Source organism: Xiphophorus hellerii, chromosome 12, assembly GCF_003331165.1.
Source record: "Xiphophorus hellerii strain 12219 chromosome 12, Xiphophorus_hellerii-4.1, whole genome shotgun sequence".
Taxonomy (NCBI): domain Eukaryota; kingdom Metazoa; phylum Chordata; class Actinopteri; order Cyprinodontiformes; family Poeciliidae; genus Xiphophorus; species Xiphophorus hellerii.
Genome location: NC_045683.1, coordinates 21,070,357 through 21,091,142, shown reverse-complemented (window position 1 = coordinate 21,091,142; position 20,786 = coordinate 21,070,357). Strand labels below are relative to the sequence as shown.

The 20,786-nt window shown below is 37.5% G+C and overlaps 1 protein-coding gene across 1 annotated transcript in view; it reads left to right on the top strand.

The window, feature by feature from the left end:
• LOC116730053 (GDNF family receptor alpha-2-like) overlaps nt 1–20,786 on the top strand; it is a 70,715-nt gene that overhangs the window by 37,281 nt on the left and 12,648 nt on the right. The window contains exons 5-7 of the mRNA XM_032579019.1: nt 11,160–11,272; nt 13,525–13,665; nt 20,149–20,294. Coding sequence (XP_032434910.1) covers nt 11,160–11,272; nt 13,525–13,665; nt 20,149–20,294 — 400 coding nt within the window. The remainder of the gene's footprint in view (nt 1–11,159; nt 11,273–13,524; nt 13,666–20,148; nt 20,295–20,786) is intronic.

The window sequence follows — 20,786 nt, the reverse complement described above, 5'->3', positions numbered from 1 at the left end:
CAATCAGGATAATGAATATAATAAAAGAAACATTTAAATATTTAACATTTAAACCTCAGCAAAGTACAAGACTTGAGTAAACTTTCTGGAGTCTCTTTTTACTTCTCTGTTGGTTTAACCAAAGGAAGGATCATTCAGTGACAGGCCTTAACCTTTCTCTAAAGACACCTGTCTGACTAAAAAAAGAAGATACACAGCTTGCCAGACCCAATTTATTTGAGAACAACAGATTACTAAAGAGAGGAAAGGGAATAGGAAGAGGAAAAGATAATATAAAATGAGACAGAGGTAGAGGATGTCAGGGGAGGTATTCAGAATCAATGTGGGATACTGCAGTCAGCGGGAGGTCAGCGTTTTGATCAAACAGCTATAGGTTTTTTGCAATAGTTGCTACAGGCTATTTTATACAGTACTGTCTGTGCAGCACATGCATGTACTGATGGGATTGCAGCAAAACGTATCCTCAGTGGAAACTGGTTTTAGAAGACTTTGAAGATGTCAAACTTTTCTTAGCCAATACAATTTCCAAGGCATTCACTTTTTGCTCTTTCATTTTTTTCCCCAACACAGAAAAAAAATGCTGCTGGTTTTGTGATCAAGATAAGTGATGTGAATCCAAAATCTTTTTTTAAAGAGTTACAAAATCACCCCTGCTTATGCATATATGTATCTGATTTTTATTCACTTTTTAAAAAATGCATCAAATTACATGCTTTCGAACGATGTGTTTAGCGACCTCTTTGGTGCATGTATTGAACAGGAATGAAAATACGTTGGGTTTTTTTGCTTTTTTATACCAATTACTGATCAGAGGAGGATTAAGAGGAAACTGTCTATTTTCCATCTCTTGAAGAATGATTGGTACATTCATTTCATTTTTATTTTACATCAGCATTACACTTGGAAATAGCTGCTATTTAATCATCTTAGCTGAAGTAAAAGCCTTTAGAAAGTATACCTTGAGAGTACTGGCTGCCAAATTGGCTGTGATTTCGCCTTTGGAGAAGGTTTAGATTGTTCCAGATGGAGCAAACATTTGAAAAGATTTCAATTATATCATTTTGGCGAGGGCCTAGGTGGCATATTGCATTGGAAGATTTTATTCTCTCCTTGGTCTCTGTGGGGGTGATTGTTGGCTTACTAGGTGGATGGAGAACAAGTATTAAATGGAACAGCAGCGTTTTCTAACACCTGGTTGCACCTCTGCTTCAGTTATTACAGAGCTGCCTCCCATAATCCTGCACGAACTAACAGAAAGCATTTCTCTGCTTGCTACTGTTCAATCCACATTTATCTTTTCTTTTTCTGTCAGAAAAGGGCGGGTATGTTTGCGTGCGCGAATGGATGCTTGGGCATGAATGCACTGACACTTCCCATCCTCTCCCATGTCGGTTTGTGAAAGAAATGCCCGATAAAAACAAACCCAAAGAGCATTGAGCTGAATTCGTACTTGTACTGTATTGATTCTCTGGAAGATCAATGCAACACTTCTATCTTTGATTCATTTCCCCCCTCAACACGATCACTGAGCGCTCTTTGATTGAGTTATATGGCCTCTGGTTTTCAAAGTGGACAGGTGAGGAACGGTCAATGAGCATACAGGTAAGCTGACCCAGTTTGCGAGATATACAGGATCAGGTTGTTGTTGCTTGCTGAAAATTCATTGGTAGCACTCTCTTGTGCACCCACAGACACACACACGCACACACTGTCCTAACTCGACAGTCTGTTCTCTTGTATCTGACAACTTAAGTCCCCACTGAGGGGAACCATGTGGGGAGAGAGACTGGCCCAGATGACATTACTCTGTATAGCTTCTGAGATAAAGCTGAAAGAAATCTGGAGGCTGCGGCACTTTTATCATCCGTTTCTCATCACTTTTTCTCTCTCTCACATACACTTGCACTCAGACACGTTTGTGCTTTTTCACTTGTGAGGAGACTTGGAGTATTCCCAGGCTGCTAGTTCGGCCCCAACCTCAGGGTCTCACATACAGCATGGTTGAGTCTCTAAAGAGCAGAGTGCTTTTGATAATCAACCAAAACTTGGCTGTGTGGATTTCAACAGAAATGATCTTCTGCTTTAGTTAGAAACAAAAGCAACTATAATCTAATTGTAGTTGCTGCTGTTTTGGTTTTTATTGTATGCATTTGTTGACTTACTAGCTCAATTGCTCAACTGATCATAAGTCTCCTCCATTGTTTTGGGTGGTTTGAGTAGCAGAAATATTTGTGAAACACTGCTCTGCCATAAATGTTTGTAGTAGTGTGAACTGTGTTTTATTCTGATGCACAAAAGTCTGCTTGTCTGCTTTTAAACAATAATTGCTGTGTTAGTTTTCAAAGAATTCTCAGTTTTTATACCATATTTTAATAAAAAACATATATTGTTAGATGGATTGTTTTCTTTTGCACAGCTCATAAAATTTTAAAAAGTTACAACCTTGTAGATGATTCTACTATAAAATCATACCATCAGGCATGGGGGACAACTGGAAATTAGTTCTCTCTGAAGAATTGTTTTAGTTCGGCCACACTGAAAGGTTTTCTAGCATGAACAACCTAATTAAGTTCACGTCATACCATCTTTTTGCATTTGTTTTTGTTTTACACACATCTTATGCTCAGCTTACAGAAACTTGGAAAGGTTTTGGGGATCACAAAGATGTTAGAAAGAGCCTTTGTGTTCATTGCTTCTGGTCCTTTTGGGTATGACTTTTGCCCGTTTTCCTTCTTGCAGGTCTGCAGAGCTTTAGATGATGTTAAAGGTCCTTTTGTGACCTCCTGGATAGGTTGTCAAAGTCCTTGGAGAAATTTAGGTATTTCTGGGAAAGTTCATTGCTGTTCCAACTTTTGGAAAATTTCTCTCACCGTGATTCACAGGTGACCTAAATCCTTGGCAATGACTGTGTAACCCTTTCCATATTTAATTACCTTTCTACATATAGCCAGCCCGGCTATTTTTCCTTTCGTGAATGAAATCATCATTTGTCGTATAATTTACTACTTACTAATAATACAATTTTCTTAAAGAACTAGAATATATCAACAGTGCATATTTCCACAACTCTAGAATATGTGTTCAGCTCCTCTAGAAATATTGATCAGTCTTTTACTAATTCTGTACACTAAAACCCTGAATTGCTAAATATACACTCATGCCTACAACTTGTTGATAAATGACCATTTTCCTAACTATCATGTCATAAGCTGTGTTCAATCAAGGTGAATTCAATTGTCAGAATGAAACTAAAATGACTCTACACAGTGTGTTCATCTCCTGCCTTGGGACATATACATGCTTTCACAGGTCAGCTGTATCAGTCACGTAACATATGACTAACTAGAAGGTGAAGTGGCTCCTAATGAGACCTTAGGGAAGAAGGAACAAAGTGTAGTCACTGTATAACACAGTATAAATGGCAGTGGGTCTTTTGATATTTAAGTAGGTACATAGAACAGATAAACTTTCATCCAGTCAACATTCGATTCAAATAACAACGAAAAAATAACAGTTCTCTCTCGAAATGAGTCCTTGTATCTCAGTGGGATTGACCTGCTTAAATAAAGATTATGAATGAATAATACCCTCTGAATGTTTTCACACTGTGAAGCTGTCTAAAACTGAAGCCCCTGCTTCTCATACTTTATGATGGCTGTGTACTTGCTTTACTGTAGCTGTTCAAACTTTCCATAAAAATATCCTAACAGAGACAGAACTTCTAGCTGTAAACTAGGACTTTGATGTTCATGTGAGTGCAAATCAAACTCTGACAAACATTCCCAGGTTTATGTTTGTGATGGTCTCAGGAGTCAATCAAAAACTTTACAATGTAACAAATTTTAATGTTACAAAACTCCTGATTAAACTGAGATATGTATCACAAAGTCAATGGTTCTACGGCTGAGTAATATATCTACAGATTATTGCTAGTTTAAACCTAAATTCATCACCTAAACCTTGCACAAATATCCTCCTAAGCAAACTAGGACAGGTCAACCTGTCCTGCAAATTAGCATCAAAGTCTATTTTTTGCCATTCTTCCCACCCCAAACGCCTCAAGACTTAATATGAAAATAACCCAAAAACCAGACAGGGGAATAAAATCACTCATACAAACAGGAGATTTTTCTTTCTCACCTTTAAAGGACTGTGCTCAAGGCAGTGCCAGAACCGTTTCTCCCCCACTGGTTACATTACGAGTTATCAAAGTGTTTCTTTTCTGATAGTGCTAAGCTCTGTTTTTGTGCAAGCAAAGCATATGTCAAATGATGACCTTTTTTTCCTCATACATAGTTCGGTTTTCTGCAGTGTGTAGCGTTTAATCAGACATCGCCTTCAGTGGAGACATGCTTAGCTTGCTGGCTACAAATGAGAGGAGTATAAAGGGATGGAGTAAAAAAAGAATGATATTGGAATTGAAGTAGTAAGAAGAATGAGGCTGGAAAAAGACTTGTGCCTTTCATTTCAAAGCAGAGATTAGTAAATGCCTATTTACTTTCCTAACTGTAATCTCAAAGAGAACATGGCCTCGCAGAAAATCTTTACCGACCAGGCGTTGTCCTTTCCTTTACCGTCTTTTCTTTCAGTGCTTCCATATGTATTATTAATGAAACATTATCAATAGAGTGTTTTCCTTATCCACAGAATGGCCAGTTTGTGGTTGTGAATGTGTGGAATGGAGCCTCAGCTTTCTTTCTTCTTTTTTTTTACATCCTGTAATATTTACAGGGTTTAAAATGTTCAGATTTTTTTCTCTATGTAACTAAAAGTTATTTAATTGCATGTATCTCAATGATTTTAGTGGTTGTTTTTTAGAATGCCTCACTACAGATTCAATCTAATGTTGTACTTGTTGCATATTCAGATGTAATGTGAAGTTTACAGTTTTTGTGAAATCATTCAGTTGCAGCACAAACTTTGTTCTTTGGAACGTATTGCATATAATAGACGCTTTTATTTTGATAAAATGTTTGATAACATTTCTCTCATATCACACTATTTAGCAACTGCCTTGCATTTCACTGACATAAGAAGATATGATGCATGAAAACAAAGGATCAACTTCACATGCTTTTAACACTAGCATAGACAACCTGATCTCCAGTTATGCCCGGCTGCTACAGATGTTTTGGAGATGTCCAAAAATGTTTGCTAAACATTTGTTCCCCGACAACATTCAAATGTCACAGTAGCAACACAGTAAGCTCACTAAAGGATGCAAATGCTTTCTCTGTGCTGATGAAGATTCATTCACTTCTTCAGAGGCTTGGAACTGAAAGTAAAGTTGATGGTATGACGTATTTTTAGATTAATTCACCTCATAGTTACCTGAGCACTTGGGGGATCACTCATTAGCTGATCATCAGATATTGAGAAAAAGACAAAAACTTAACAAAACAAACTATGAAATGATGACATAATACCTAAAGTTGTGTATCTTGCTACTTTTGCAGTGGAACTCTACATATGGACACTATGAATTTTGCAGCCTTGTTCCTGGTATACTTGCACCATTCAAACCAGAAGTGGAACCGGAGTGACACACATACGTTGTGCATGATAGAACTTGATGTTCCATAAAATTCACTTACTTTTCTTCACCTAAACGAACTTAAAAATTTTTTCCTTCAAATGTTTTTCAGCACAATAATTAGGTTCAGCCCCTTGCCAACTCTGTAAGAAACTTTTAATGGATCCGCATGCCAAAACATTTTCAATAATTTCATGCTTTTTACTCTGTGTGGACATTTTGAGGATGGATTGTTCCAGTTCTAAGCATGACTGTTGTCCTGAACACAAAGCATGGTCCATGAAAACAAGAATGAGTGAGGCTGGCATTGAATGATGCAGTGTTCTGACCTTGACCCTACACCTTTGAGATAACCTGGAGGTGAAATTGCGAGGCTTTCTAAACCTACGTCAGCATCGAACCTCACAAATGCATTTTCTGGAGGATTGTACAGAATTATGCATAAACACACTGCGAAACTTGTGGAAAATCTTCCCAGAAAAGCCCAAGCTAACGTAAACACTCTGACTACTTAACAATGTTTTTGTAAAAATACATTAACTTTATTTCAATTTCACTTTCAGATTCACTCTTAATTTGTATTTTTATACTAGTAACAGTAACGTTAGCCTACTTTTGTTGTTGTTTGGTTCTGGCTGAGTAAGTCAAGAAAATGTTCTGATACACACCAAGCTGTCTTGTTTTTTGACTGAACATCATCTATGTGCAATGCCCTTTAAGAGTATTGACCAAGGAATCCCAGTGAGAACTACAGATGGCAGATTTTTATTTTTTTTAATCCAGAAACATTCAGGTGAAAATAGCTTCACCTTTAACCAAAGTCTCAAGGTCATCAGTAGCTACACAGGTTCGGAAAAATACAGGAAGACACTGTAGGCTGTCAAAAGATTCAAACTGGTCCTCCCACAAGGTCAGAGTTATGTTGTAAAGATAGTTGTATTTTTATTTTTTATGTCATTTTAAGGCATGATGCAGAATCTAGGAAAAACACTGTCGAAAAAGAGAAACAATCAAATCTCTGCTTTTTTTAAACCCATTGTTTGTTTTTCCGTTTGACGTTAAATGACAAAAGGACACAGAGGGCCACTGGGTCATGTTGTCTGAACTGGGGTCAAATTCACACGAGCATCTGAAGCGAAAGTGACAACAAGAGAGGAGAGCGGAGAGGAGGCGAAGATAGATAAGGTCAGAGGTGAACAAGTGAAAAGAAAGAAAGGGAAGTGGAAGAGGAAGAAGTCAGAGAGAAGAAACAAACATGTTTTGCTCTTTCCCATTTGCTTCTTGTAAATGCTATTACGCTGGTCGTTATTGGTTGGGGCATATTGTTGTGCCCGATGTAGATGAGATACGGTTTGTAAAGCCTCTTTAGATTGAAGACTGTGAAAAGCGATAAGACTCAGCAGCTGGAACTTAACATTCAAGCGATATTATCATCTGCAGAGAAGCTCATATTTCTGGAAAGAGGACTGAAGAAAGGACTCCAAACGAGATAGGACTCCCAATAAACTGTTTTAAATGAAGTCTGATAACACTTTTTCTTCTTGCCTCTCCTCCATCTTGAGGAAATGGTTTCCAGGACTGACACTCATCTGATTTAAGTCGCATTGTTTGTCATGGCCATCAAGTGATAGGAATAAGAATCCATAGGAAAAGCCATTAGTTTTCTATTACTGCCACGCAGGATGGACAGGCACTCAGCGTTCACCCGGATGACTGTGTTTAAAGTGTCAGGTTGCTTGAAAGAAGTCTACCTCTGTGGGGGCTCCCCCTGCCACTTCCCTGGGGGCTGAGTGGCTGAAATGACCATAAAACTCCGTTGAGCTAGACAGCCTGTAATTTCAGCAGCGAGAGGCGCTTTGCTGAGATATAATGGAAAGTCCGTGGAAGCCTTGAAATGCACCGAATCCTGGTGTTGGAACGCCATTGTCTGAACACTCAGGACACCTCTCTAAACTTTAAATTACTGTTTTTAAGCCATCATTGTCGGAAAGAGCTCTGCAGCTAAAAAGAAACTTGTGCTCGTTCGGTTTCTTTAATCCTTTGTGGTCTGCTCTGTGCGTGCAGAAATCTGACATTTACATTCTGTGTTCACACAAAAGTTAAAGACCTTTTATTTCCCCCTTTATAATAAGAAAAATGGAAAAAAGGGGCTTTTAAAGGTTGCTTTGTTTAGGCACAGCAAAAATGTTCCCTTTTCTTCTGGCTGCTCTACATTTTTTTATCATTTTTCAGCATTACTGTGGGCACAAGTGGCTTTTTTACTCTGAATGCAGATGAGCGAGAAAAGGGGTTCTGAGTAAGGAGGGCGTGTGTTGAGAGGAACACTTTTATGATTTTTATATTATATTATATAATTTATTATGTGTGCTGTTTTTGTATGTCCATATGTCTGTTTTTGAGTGCATGTACATCTGTACATCTTTCAGCTTTTGCAGCAGGATAGAAGAGCCAAGCATTTTCACTACATCTTATCTCAAGAGGCTACCTGGGTTTATCTGTAAAGAATGGATGGAGCTGAAGTAATCACATGAATCTGAGTGTCATATTTGGCTAGTTTGTCCAACTGCATGTTGAAGAAAACCCTCCGTTATATTGATATACATGCTTTAGATGCAGTTAAATAGTCTGTTGGTCTCTAATAAATTTATGTGATACAGTTAGTTAATTTATTTTTATTTTAGATAGTAATATAACGTCAAATTTTTTATATAATAATTAAACATTTTATGTTATGGTTTACATAATTAGTTTGATAAATAATGATTTGACAGTTGTTCTGCAGACATCCTGGATGGTAAGCTGCAAAAGGTCATTGTTCAAGAAGCTGGCTGTAAATAAATACAACATTTGTTTTCACAATGACAGCCCTGTACATTATTATCTTTTGGAAGGCACTTGTGTCATTTCCAGTCAGAACACAACTTCTCTGTTTAATGAGAAAGGTAAATTAAACACCTTTAATTTACCATTAAAGATTACATGTTGTATGACATGTTGCACAATGTCATACAACATTGTAAAGCAGTTGTATGACACTTTATCTACTCCGGAGGAGCCCAGAGTGCTATACACTGTTCTGTCATTCACCCATTCATGCACACATGATGATGGCAAACTACCTTGTAGCCACAGCTGACCTAGGGGAAGCTGAGAGAAGTGAGGCTGCCATGTAATCAGCGCCACCAGATTCTCTCTAGGTACTCCAGCTTTATCCCACAGTCCAAAAACATGACGGTCAAGTTGATTGGTCTGTCTAAATTCTCCTTAGGTGTGAGAGTGTGAGTCCATGTTTGTTTGTCCTGTTTGTCTCTGCGCTGCCCTGAGATGGATTGGCGACCTCTCCAGAGTGACCCCACCTCTCGCCTCTTGACCCCTCGCCATCCTGATAGGAATAAATGTGTTAGAAAAGGGATGGATGGATGGATGGATAATAGCAGGGCAGTAGAGCAAGGTATATGTCCAGTTTTGATTTGAGTAGCTTTTTATGTCATCCTACTTTCTGGGTTGGTTGTGACTTGGCCATCCGCAGCAGTGGCATAGAAAATAAAAAGACATCAACATAACAACTGTATTTTTATTATCCCTTAGCCAAATGCTGCTCTACATGAATAGAATGCCTCATGATGGCATGCTAGTCTCCAACAGATTATATAATGAGTGCACATGGTGTTTCTCTAACTTTTCTAAATAACAGTGTACCTCCTGCTGAACCAAAAGATTACATGTTAGCTGATAAGCATGCAGGGACAGTCTCGTCATTACAATGCATTCTCCATCTCATCCAATTACTACAGAAACTAGTGGAAATGGTGGAAAAAATGATGAATAAGTGATTAAGCTGTGCCACTGTGATACAATGCATATTTAAAGACAAGGCTTCATGCAAATGTCTTTGACATTAATATTCTGTCTTCTTACAGAATTATGATGCCCTGTCATTTGCAACATCAGCACTTTATTGTTTCTTTTTGATTAAGAATGTTTTAAACAGAATGTGGTAAAGATATCAGCCAGTGTTTTGCACTAACTATGGTATGACAGTATCAGACTTACACTAACTTTTCTAATACCATAAGGACAAGACTTTATGTCTTTTCTCAGAACTGTCAAGTAAAATCTCTTGTACACTTTTTGCATAATGAACCAACATAATAGACACAAACAAAGGCATCATTGTACATTTATAATGATCTGGCGCCGCGGCAAAAGAGGAGCAACAGCAGGAAATATGGACTATAAATAAAGCCTGAATTGTTATGGGGCTTAAATGGATATGATTTGATTTTTCACTTGTAAATACTGTGGCCATCCATATCTGCAATAGCTACAAGTGAAAAGAAGCAAAACTGCTTTGTCAGTTTGGCTAGAAAACAAAACCCTGCCTCTAGTGAAACGGACAAGCTCTCAGTGTTTGCTACAATCATCCACAAGTTCTTTATTTAAATAAATTATCCCTTGTTTCTGCAAAGTAAAACAAAACCCCTTTTTTAATGTTTGGACTGAGGGACCAGTTTTTGAAACAACACCAGAATGATTGTGATTAACGTAACTCAAATAAGCCCATCACTAAAACCTTTTCTTGTTTCCACAAAGTTGTCTGGTAGTTCCTGTTAACTGATGGTGAAATAACCTGGGGGGCTTTGAAGTGCCTTTGTACTGCGGGCTGAAAAAAAGCGGTCACACGAGGCCAGGGTGAATGACTCATGACACATGGAAGAAAAAGAGACAAATGTGCACTAATTGTGAGCAGCTGTGATGTAACCAGCACAGGCAGGGCAACTTTGCATATATTTTTACCCCTACACCTAGCTAAGTGGATTAGCAATGCCACCCTGGGGGCCCACACAGGCTTAACACTCTTATCACAAACACATTGAAGCACAACTTATTTCTTCACTGTTCCTTCGCCTGGTGGTGAGAGTGAATTTTGAGAGGCAGTTGAGAGCTGGTGTGGTCGGCGTTTTAGTGAGCCTCAACTGTGTCTATCACCCCTGTTCATGAAGTACACACATGGGGTAGCTGGCTCTGTTTTGTGCAGTGACTCCCACCGTTGTGCAGGTGGAGTTTTAGTCTCTTGCTTCAGACAGAAGTTTCTTCTCTCAAAGTGCAGAACACAGCAGTATGAAAACTGATGAAGTAAATACTACAGTATGCAGAAATTCATCATTTTAACCAGTACATGTACTTTTGATAATTATCTTGTACATGAACTAATGATGTTTTGCCTATTTTTTCTATCACATGACTATTACGATTATATCTCTTTGCACTATGTTTCACTGTTTTACAATTGAGGTCTGAAGCTCTATGTATTCTCTTCCTACAGTGCAAATCCTTCCTACAGGTCTTAGTAAAGTTACCTGAAGCTGAATGTACTACTACTGAGGTTGCAACAGAAAGACATGGAGATAGCTGGTAATTTGCAGAAAGTCATGCATCGGTGAGAAGTGGTTGCTGTTCAGAGAACCTGTTGACCAGAAAACAGATGTTGCTTATCATTTTACTAGTCATAACTGGCAGCTGCTCTTTAGTGAAAAAGGTGCCAATGATTCAATTCAGTGTTGTATGTTTGTGTATGTTTCTCTCCCAGGCATTCAAGCTCCTGCCACTGTTTCTCTCTCTGTAGGTCTAGACTAGCTGACTACATAGCAAATTGCTGGACAGCTCCAAACACCGTGGGAACCTGCCCCAACCAAGACAATCACCAAGCCTGTTTGAACTCTCTTGCAAGGCTCATCGGTGAGTGAGTATGGCTACGAGAGACATGGTGGTTTCAGAATATATGAGTGCAAGTAAAGGTCTGCTTGAAGATCTGATAAAAGCATCAAAAGTATTCATGGCCTTTGAACTTTTTCACATTTTCATCTATTTTAATTAGACTTCATTTAAGCAGTGCATTATTGTAACATGGAAGGAAAATAATACATAGTTTTGTAAGTGTTTTACAAATACATTCTAAAACATATATCAAGGTCAATTTCTTCGGAAATTGACACTGATCGGTTGCTTTGTTGCTTTACGTACAGTACAGACCAAAAGTTTGGACACAACTGTGTGTCCAAACTTTTGGTCTGTACTCAATACAGACCAAAAGTTTGGACACACTTTCTCATTGAATTCAATGAGAAGGTGTGCCCAAACTTTTGGTCTGTACTGTATGTCAGCCAATGGAATATCAAGTAGCATTGTCTCCAGCTTCCCAAGCAGCATTTTATTTCAAATAATTTAGAAAAAAACTGCAAATAGGCAAATAACTTGGTGTTAAGTTCCACCGAAAAATCCCTAAACATTTAAGTCCACACTAAAACATTGCTGAACTACGAATAGAGGGTGATGGAGATAAAATATGTAAAAGCTAAGTTGAAAAAACTACTCCAAATTCTTAGAAACAAACAAACCCAAGCTTTGAACATATCACAGAGAACTGCTCTATTAATCATCTGGCTGCTCGGAAAAAGAGAATATTAATCAGATCTGCCTCCAAGAGTCTTTTAGTAGTCCTGGAAGAGCTGCTAAGATCCACAGCTCATGTGGTAGCATCTATTGACAGGACATCTTTTACTCGTGGACTCCATAAGTCTAGTCCTGTGTAAGAGAGAGTGACAAGAAGAAAGCCCTTCTTAAGAGAAAGTTCACGGAAGTTCAGTGTGCCACGAGTCAAACAAGGGACACACCACATAATTAAGATGAGGTGCTTTGGTCAGACTTGGAATAACCAAATTTTAGCACCTTGCCAAACTTCAAATGTCATGGAAAGTTAACACTTCACCCACAAATCCCGCTGATGCAGCGTCATGCTGTTGGGATGATTTCCTTCTGCAGAGACAATGGTCTGGTTAGAGTTCACGTGAAGACGGCAGATAGATAGAGCAGTCTTAAAAGAAAACCTCAAAGGCTGTTACAGACTGGACACAGGTTCGCTTTCTACCAGAATGATGGTAAATATAAAATCAGAATAAAAAATAAATATGTATATACGTTTATATCTGTCTCATAAAATCCTAACAACTATACTTAAGTTAGTAGTAGAAAGTTAACAAAGGTAAAAAAGTTTGAGGTTATAAATGTTTTGCAAGGTGGTGTTTACGATTAAGCAAAGCATCATTATAAGACTCTGAAAAAAACAATATGGTATGGTCATTTTCCTTTATCACATCAAACAGCCAGAGGAGCTAGAAACCACATTTTTTCCCTCCTGGTTTGATATCTCCGCCAGCACTCTGGACATTAGTTGACTACCAGAAGTAAATTAGAAAGCAGAGGCAGGCAGAAAGTGTTTACTTAATTAAAACACTCCACGACCATCTGTTTGAGGATAATAAATGTTGTGCAAATAATGCATGGCATTGTGTATAGTTCGCAGAAAGGATGCTGAGAAAAATACGGAGAATAAACAGATGACTCGTGACAGAATATTTTCTCACTCTAATCAACAACATCTATAGGTGATATTACAGGGGCTACAAAGACTTTTAAATGCAAATTCTATATTTAAAAAAAGCTGATTTTTCCACTGTTTAATGGTTGCTGAAGTGGCCATAATTCAGTACACAGCTGTGTCTCACCTCAACATGTCATATATCATGAAGGTTGAAGTGATGTTATGCCACAATGTTTCCTGTGTTTTCCTATAAAATATTGCACAAAGTGCATCTAATGCTTAGGACTCCTGCTGAAAGCATTGACTCAAAGAGAGACATTTGAAAAGTAAAATGTTTGTAGCAGGAGTTCTGGACACTAACAGGGCATACACTTCCTAGAGCAACTGCTTTGCAAAACATTTATACCATAATGGCCTCTTTACATCTAAATAAAGCACTGCAGAACGTTTCCTATAAACTCCAACAATGCAAATCCATTCCTCTGACTAATATTTTGTGTCCCATTTTACATATTACTTGGAATAAATGTAGTCCATTATTGTCCATTAGTGACCCACTACTATTCTCATGCAGGCACGTGTTTGTTTATATGTGGTTGCCCCGATGCAGGGACGGAAATGACCCCCAACTATGTCGACAACAGCTTCACCAACTGGACCATCTCTCCATGGTGTAACTGCATAGGAAGTGGAAACCAAGAAGAGGAGTGTATGAACTTCATGCGGTATTTCACTGACAACACATGCCTAAGTAAGCCACCCTGACATGCACACTCTGCATATCTCTGAGATGTAATTCGCTACTGATCGGGTTCACCGTATTCATGTAAAATTGATGAGAGCAAAAGTGTGTGAAGCAGTAGTTACTCTTGCAAACATGTCGGAGCTGCAGGAGCTATGAGCTTCAATCTAATGCAACTTTAATGGTTTCATGTCAACTTCCGCTGTTTCCTTTTGCTGAGCTCCTCTGCAAGATGCAATGTTTGCGAATATTGTAAATTCAGGAGTCACGGGACATCACAGGTGTCAGGGGCAAGACAGTCTAACATAAGGGTTTTTACAATTCATGTAGAAGTTTTGAGTACAAGCATTACAGGTTTTGAGATGAAAGACATGAAGTCCTGCTTTCAAAATAAAAATGTAAGCAAAAGTATTAAAAGTTTTGAGAACAAAGGCACAAAATCCTGCTTTCAGACTGAAAATATGTTCTCTTAGATCATGGAAGAAAATTCCCCCATAAAAGTGCTAATAACATTTCACCTAAAATAAAAATAACTGATAAGTCTTTAGTATTTTTGTGCCAGGCTGCTGAGAATCTTTGCATAGTTTCCTGAAATGCTAGGCTAATGTTAGCTTGCTTTTTCTCCGTTTCTATATGACACAGTTATGCGTTATATGACAGCTGTTTTCTTTGCAGTTCTTTAACAGATGCAAATCAGAGTTTGAATTTTGAGGGTTGTGAAGCTAAGAACAACTAAAACTTTAAAGAAAAACCAGACCCAAAAAAAGTCTTTCTTTTTTTTTTAGATTTAAAACAACTGTCATTATTTTATTGGACAATTAACGAAATCAAGCCAGTAGGATTAGACTATATAAATAAAGATGTCTGGTTGAATCCATTCGTGAATTTAATAAAAACATATCTGCAGCACAGTTTGATTCAACTTTTCCATGAACACCATTTATCCAATGAATAAGTTAGACTAAAACATTCCTGGTTTTATTAGAGGCAACTATTTTTTCTTACTTCTTATCCTCCTGTGGGCGAAATCGACCCAGGCTTTGATAGAAAAGAAGCCATTTGCATGTCATCTTCACATTTTAATCTAAAAGAGCTCATCCTTGTTGGAAGAATGTCGTCATAAAATAGGGAATGAGAAGAAATAGCAGTAGTAAAATACAAATCATCTGTACATCTAATACAAAACACATGGGGAAGCAGAACAGAGGGGTTATTTTCAAATATCCCCGTGCCTTTTTCACACCTTCCTTGTTATGGCACACTGAGCTGTGTCATCAGCCCTATCAGGACACCATTGCCTTTAACATGTTCTATTGTGTGGATAATGCTTTCAGACCATTTCAATAGATTGCTGGGTTACCGTTTTAGCTGAGTGTGCAGGCTGAGGGATGAGAGCTGGGAGCTGAGGAGGCGTCTTGAAAAATAACACAAAATGTAGCATCTCGTCTCTGCAATCGAAGGGAACACAACTTAAGTTTTCACAAAGAATATATTCTTATTAAAAGACACAAACTGACTGCAAAACGTATCAAGCTTTTATCAACCTGCAAGCCATAACAATCAATCTTAATGCAAAAAAAAAGAAAAATACCCTGACCTGCATATTCTGTTCACAGGCAAAAAGAGAAGTTATAATTTTTTCTGGGTTTTTGTAAGGTTACAATATCAATTGATATAAATAAACAGAAAAGTCAAACTAAGTCAAGCTAAGATACTGCCTAAAGCTGTTTTTGTGTGCCACCAGTAGTTACACATTCCTATAGATTTAGCTGACTTGAACATGCAGCCAAGCAATGGCTGGATTTTTTTTTTCTTTTCAGTTTCATCAAAGTAAGAAAGCTACAAGTAAGCACTTGTATCTTTTTGAAGTGGTCAGTTTATTTATTTATTTTTCTCAAAACAGCTAATTGCAGGTATTATTTAGATTTTAGACTCAGCTCTTCAGCCAGTTTAACGGATGTGCTTCAGGGTGTCATGGACTGCCTGGCCCAATTCAGAACTCCAGAGATGTTCTGCTACTCTGACCCACCAATCCATCCAATTTTAATGGATGGAAATCAAAGTTGTCACTAATAATGCTTCACATGCTTTTTCGCCTAAGTGATGACTTAAACACTGTGAATTTCACACCCTTGGTACTAATATACACACACTGTTTAGGAAAGAAACCCATTAAAAGCAGCATGAAAACTTTAAAAATGTGACAAGTCTTCATTTCATTAAAACCTTCTTCATTTGCTTACATTTTTACACACATAACCAGGAGCCACTTTTGACAGACACTAACCATTAGCAGGCCAGCAACACTTTAACACAGTTCCAGTTTTTGAGATGCTGTGACCCAATTGCCCACCATTTGGTCATTCTCAAAACTATAAAATCCTGTTGCTTGTCCATTTTCCCTGCTTCTGACTTTAAGACTAGTATTTTTGCTTGGTGCCAATGAACCCCACCTACCAAGAGGTGCCATTGTAAAGAGAAGAGGGGCCTCTTCAATTTTCAGATGACGCCATAATGGTATGCATGAAAGATGAAGACAGCTTGCCTATTCATGGTGACTTTATTTTTCATGTCTTTCCATTCCCATTCTCCCTAACACCTTAGACTTGTTTAACCTTTCTTTATCTACAAAAGAGGTTACACTCGCTGAAGGTCACATCATAGAATTGATGCTCTTATCTTGTTTGGCTCTAAAGTTTTTTAATTTACTCGAAATAGCGGCTGTTTTGATAAAGCTGTTATTTTTAAGTGCCTTTTTAACTGTCTCTTTCTATTTCCTTCACAAAGAGATACACTTGCATATTCAGTGTGGGCTCTCTGCAGGTAATTTCTACCATGCTGTTAATTTAACATCCTTAAATCTCATTAAACCACGCTCAGACCAGAGGCCTTATTACATTTATCTAATGATCACCGCCTTTTTATCCTTGACCACGCCAGAAGAGAGAGAGAAAAAAAATCTAATTACTTCCTTGGGCTCAATCAGCACTCAAAAGAATTATAAAAAGTATGAACGTTAGTGGAAGGAAACAAGTATGAAATAACTTAAATAATGCTGAAGAGAATCAAATTGAAGATGCTGCTCTTGGTTTTGCAGTTTTGTTGAAGGAGATAATACTAATGCAGAAAGTAGTTGTGTTTCATTAAGTAGCATTTTCATAGTTCACAGTTTGCTTTTATGAAACCCTCTTCGGTACAGAATTATATATGTTTCGTTTCAGATTGCCTGATTGAATATTTAATATAAAATATTAATATGATATTGAATTAGAAAAAAAACGTCAAGTTACTTGAAATAGCCCTTTTCTTCAGCAGTCAATTACATGCCAATACCAAAACTATACGTGAAATAGCATTTATATTGTTCATTTTTGGTGTTTAGACACAGTCATAAATTGTGTTTTAGGGAAATAATCTCAGGTTTGAGCAGTGTGAGTATTTAAAAGTTTGAATTACGAACGGGTCACTACAAATCAGATATTGACTTTGGAAGACCACAAGACATTCTTAAGATGCAGTCGCACAGTTTCCTTACTTGCCATGCATACTATGAGCAAATGTTGAAAAACACATGTTATGTAAGCAAGTAATTTTTTTTTTACTGAAATAAAGTCTTGTCATTGCTTATTTGTGCTAATTTTGATGCACTTCTTTTCTGAACAGTTTATGTATATCTGTATACAGTCTGTAATTTTCCTTGCAGGTATACATGAACAGTGAGAGACACAATCTAAAAGATAATCCAGAAAAATCACATTGTAGGATTTTTAAATAATTACATCCCAGTTAATATTTTACCTTAGTTTAAGACCATGTAAATCTGAATGTAAAGTAAGAGTCCTCCTAAGCTCTCTGGCAGATCTCTGTAACCGTAAGGCAAAACCTAGACCAACCTTTTCATAGATTTCTTAGCGAGTTGCTCACTCTGTTAAACTGACTCTCTCTTTGGTATTGTATTACAGTCTGTGCGGAGACTGGATATTTTTACTATGTTTTTTTTTCAGTCTTTCCTATGTCCAACATGTGTTAATTGGTGCTTGTTAGCTCACTGCAGCAGTAATGAACTGGCGGTTATCGAGAGTGTATCTTTCTTCTGGCCTGATGACAGCTGGGATAGGCTCCAGCTCCTCCTCATGCGACCCTGAACAGATCAATTATTCTTCTAGAATCGGAGGATTTTGTAGTGATAGACTTCTTTTTTAATCAAATAAAACCAAATGCAACAGCTCAAAGTGTAATATTTACATTTTGTGGTTTATTTTTATGATAGACGAGCAAAAAATATATTTTTGCTAATATTGGAGTTGTTAAAACGTGCCTGATTTACAAAACAATTTTGTTATCCGCCAAGATTTTGTTCTACAGTATATCTATATTTTTATTTATACAGGGCCACCAGTTTTCACTAATTACAAAGTTTGAAATAATCATAAAATGTTTCACCTTTTTGCGTTTTTATCTGAGAAAGAAGGAAAAAAAAATCAGTGTGGAGACCAGATACTGATTCACTCTGTCTTTGATTCTTCTTTTTCTTGTTCTCCAATCTCTTATCTCTTTGCTTCGATGTCTGCAGACAGGACAATGACCAGAATGAAAGGAAATATTGTCCAGTATCATTAAGGAATTGAACAGCAATCGCAACAAGCTTCACAGTTTAGGCTCCAAAAAGTATGTGGAGGATGGGAGACCGCCAGCTAGCCACTTTGATTTATGACTTCATCCTTCCTTCTTAAAGAATCTGTGGGGACAGAGTTAGCTTTAACGCATCCTGGCAAACACATGTGTAACACCACACCTTTCACCACAACTCTTTACTGTTTGCTTTGAGCATACTTGGCTTTCTTGATTCTCTTCTTGTCAAGCTTTGATTTTTCCAGTGGCTTTTAAGAGTGTGTTGTTGTTGTTTTGTTTGTTTTTTTTAAGAAATTGGTGTTTTCTTTTTTTGTATGTTTTGTTGTTCCTTGTAAAACAAATGGTATAATCTTTAAAATTATACCATTTTAAAGATTCCACGATTTCTCATGTAATGACCACAAACTACAAATAAACTGGGATAAACTAAAACAAAGTAATTCACATTCTGAAAAAATAAGAAACATGTTTAAATGGTAAATCTCAAACATAGGCGTTTAGCCCTTTGATTTAATAAATTGCAGAACTTCCTTTTGCTGCAATGACCACTGCAGGTCTTGAGGTATGTCTCTGACAGCTTTACACATCTACAGAGTGTGACTTTGAAGGCAAATTTGAAGACAATTTGTGATTCTGGAATTAATGTACATATAAAAAAGTGGTTTGAATACTCATGCATGCCAAACTTTTCAGATTTGTCTTTGTCAAAACCTGTTGCTTTATCACATACAGTCCCAATAAAATGTGTGAGCATATATAACTATTTATGTGACGAATGTGACAGTGGTGTGAATATTGTAACTGTGACATATTTTAGAAGATACTGTAATTGTTAGTAGGCAGGCAACTTGATATACAAGCCTATGAGTTCAGGAGTTTTAGGCCTATGTGGCCATTTGATTGTTAATATGAATTACCCTGCTATCTAGGAACAAATGCCATTTCTCCTTGTTTGGAGATGTTCTGAATTGGATCAGCGACATAAGTCTATTCAAAATCATTTCTGCACAATGGCCTTATAAAGAAGGTGGTTGCCAAGCAATTTCATGCTTTGCCTGCTCTCTGGCTGTGAAAAAAGCAAAAGGCTTTGTATTTTAAACGGATGAACAATGGGAAGGTACTCAGTCCCATGGTACTGCATCTAGCTGGAGTAGCTGACTGTACAAGGATGTATCGCAATTTTGCAGACTTACTCATGTACTTGCACAATTACACACATGTTCAGTAAGTCTTTCAGCTTAGATACTCAAATGTTTGTATCACTATGTCATCCTCTGACTGATTTGCAACTTTCTGTAAATTCAGTTTCCACTTGTGTGCGAGGAAACAAAAACAGTTCATCATCTTAAGTGTGGGGATCCTCTCTTTTCTTGCACTGTTGCAGTGTGCAGAGCAGCTGTTACATAAAAGCAATTTTGTAATGATGAGAAACCATGAGCCATAGTTGTCTATGTTCGATAAAAGTGTCAATTTGCCTCCACAGGATGCTCTAATAGAAGGATAATTACTTCCTAAATAAACCAGACAAACATTCAAGGCTGGGGAAATAATATCAATGTTATTATCCTTGTGTAGCCAGTAGAATTTTAAATGATCTTCCACATAAAGGTTTTTAAAAGCTCTTCTCTGATGTCAATAGTTTGACACACACCTGACAAGCCCAGAAATAATAATCTGAAACCTTTTCTCCTCATTTTGTACTCTTTCCTTTTCTTACTGTTCTTCTGCCCTGCCTCATTCCCTGGGATGAAAACGACTGGGCAGCAAACCAAGAATATGACTCAAAACTGTCCGTCTGCTAGTGGGCTTCTTGCTGGGATGGAAGTCCGAAACAAATTACTTTATTCTCTGTCCCTGCAGGAAATGCTATTCAGGCATATGGGATGGACGACACGGTGATCAAAAATGTGACTGTCTCCGAGCCTTCAGTAACATCAAAAGCAATGAACGAATGGATGGACAGCATCCCAGAAAATCCCAACCCTAACCCTTCCTCTTCCCCTGCAGTAAGTATTTTACAATGATTGCTATAGTATACAGTGCTAATAAAAAGTATTTGTCTACATACACATGCTTTTTCTCAACACTAATATTGAAGGTTTCAATTCATCAACAAATATTTTAGTACTAAATATTGCCTGAGTAAAGACGGAAAGCCAATTTCAAATTCTAATTAAATTTATTAAAGGCAAAAATTAAATAAATCATATTCTTTGGAACGATGTGACACAGGTAGAACTTTTTCCGCTGCATCTGATCTGAAAGTATTACAGCTTTTCAGAAGAACATCAGACATGTCAAAAAACATTCTCGTTGCACTGTCATGGTCTTATGATGCTTTGTTGAGTCAGGGCCTGGATGACTGACCAACAATTTATGAATCCATTGATTTACGCCTGTTTGTTTCATCTTGAAATTTGCTAGATGATACACAAGATTTAAATGTGAAGATCGGAAAAAAGGTGTGACGGGAGAAACACTTTGTGTACGTAGATATC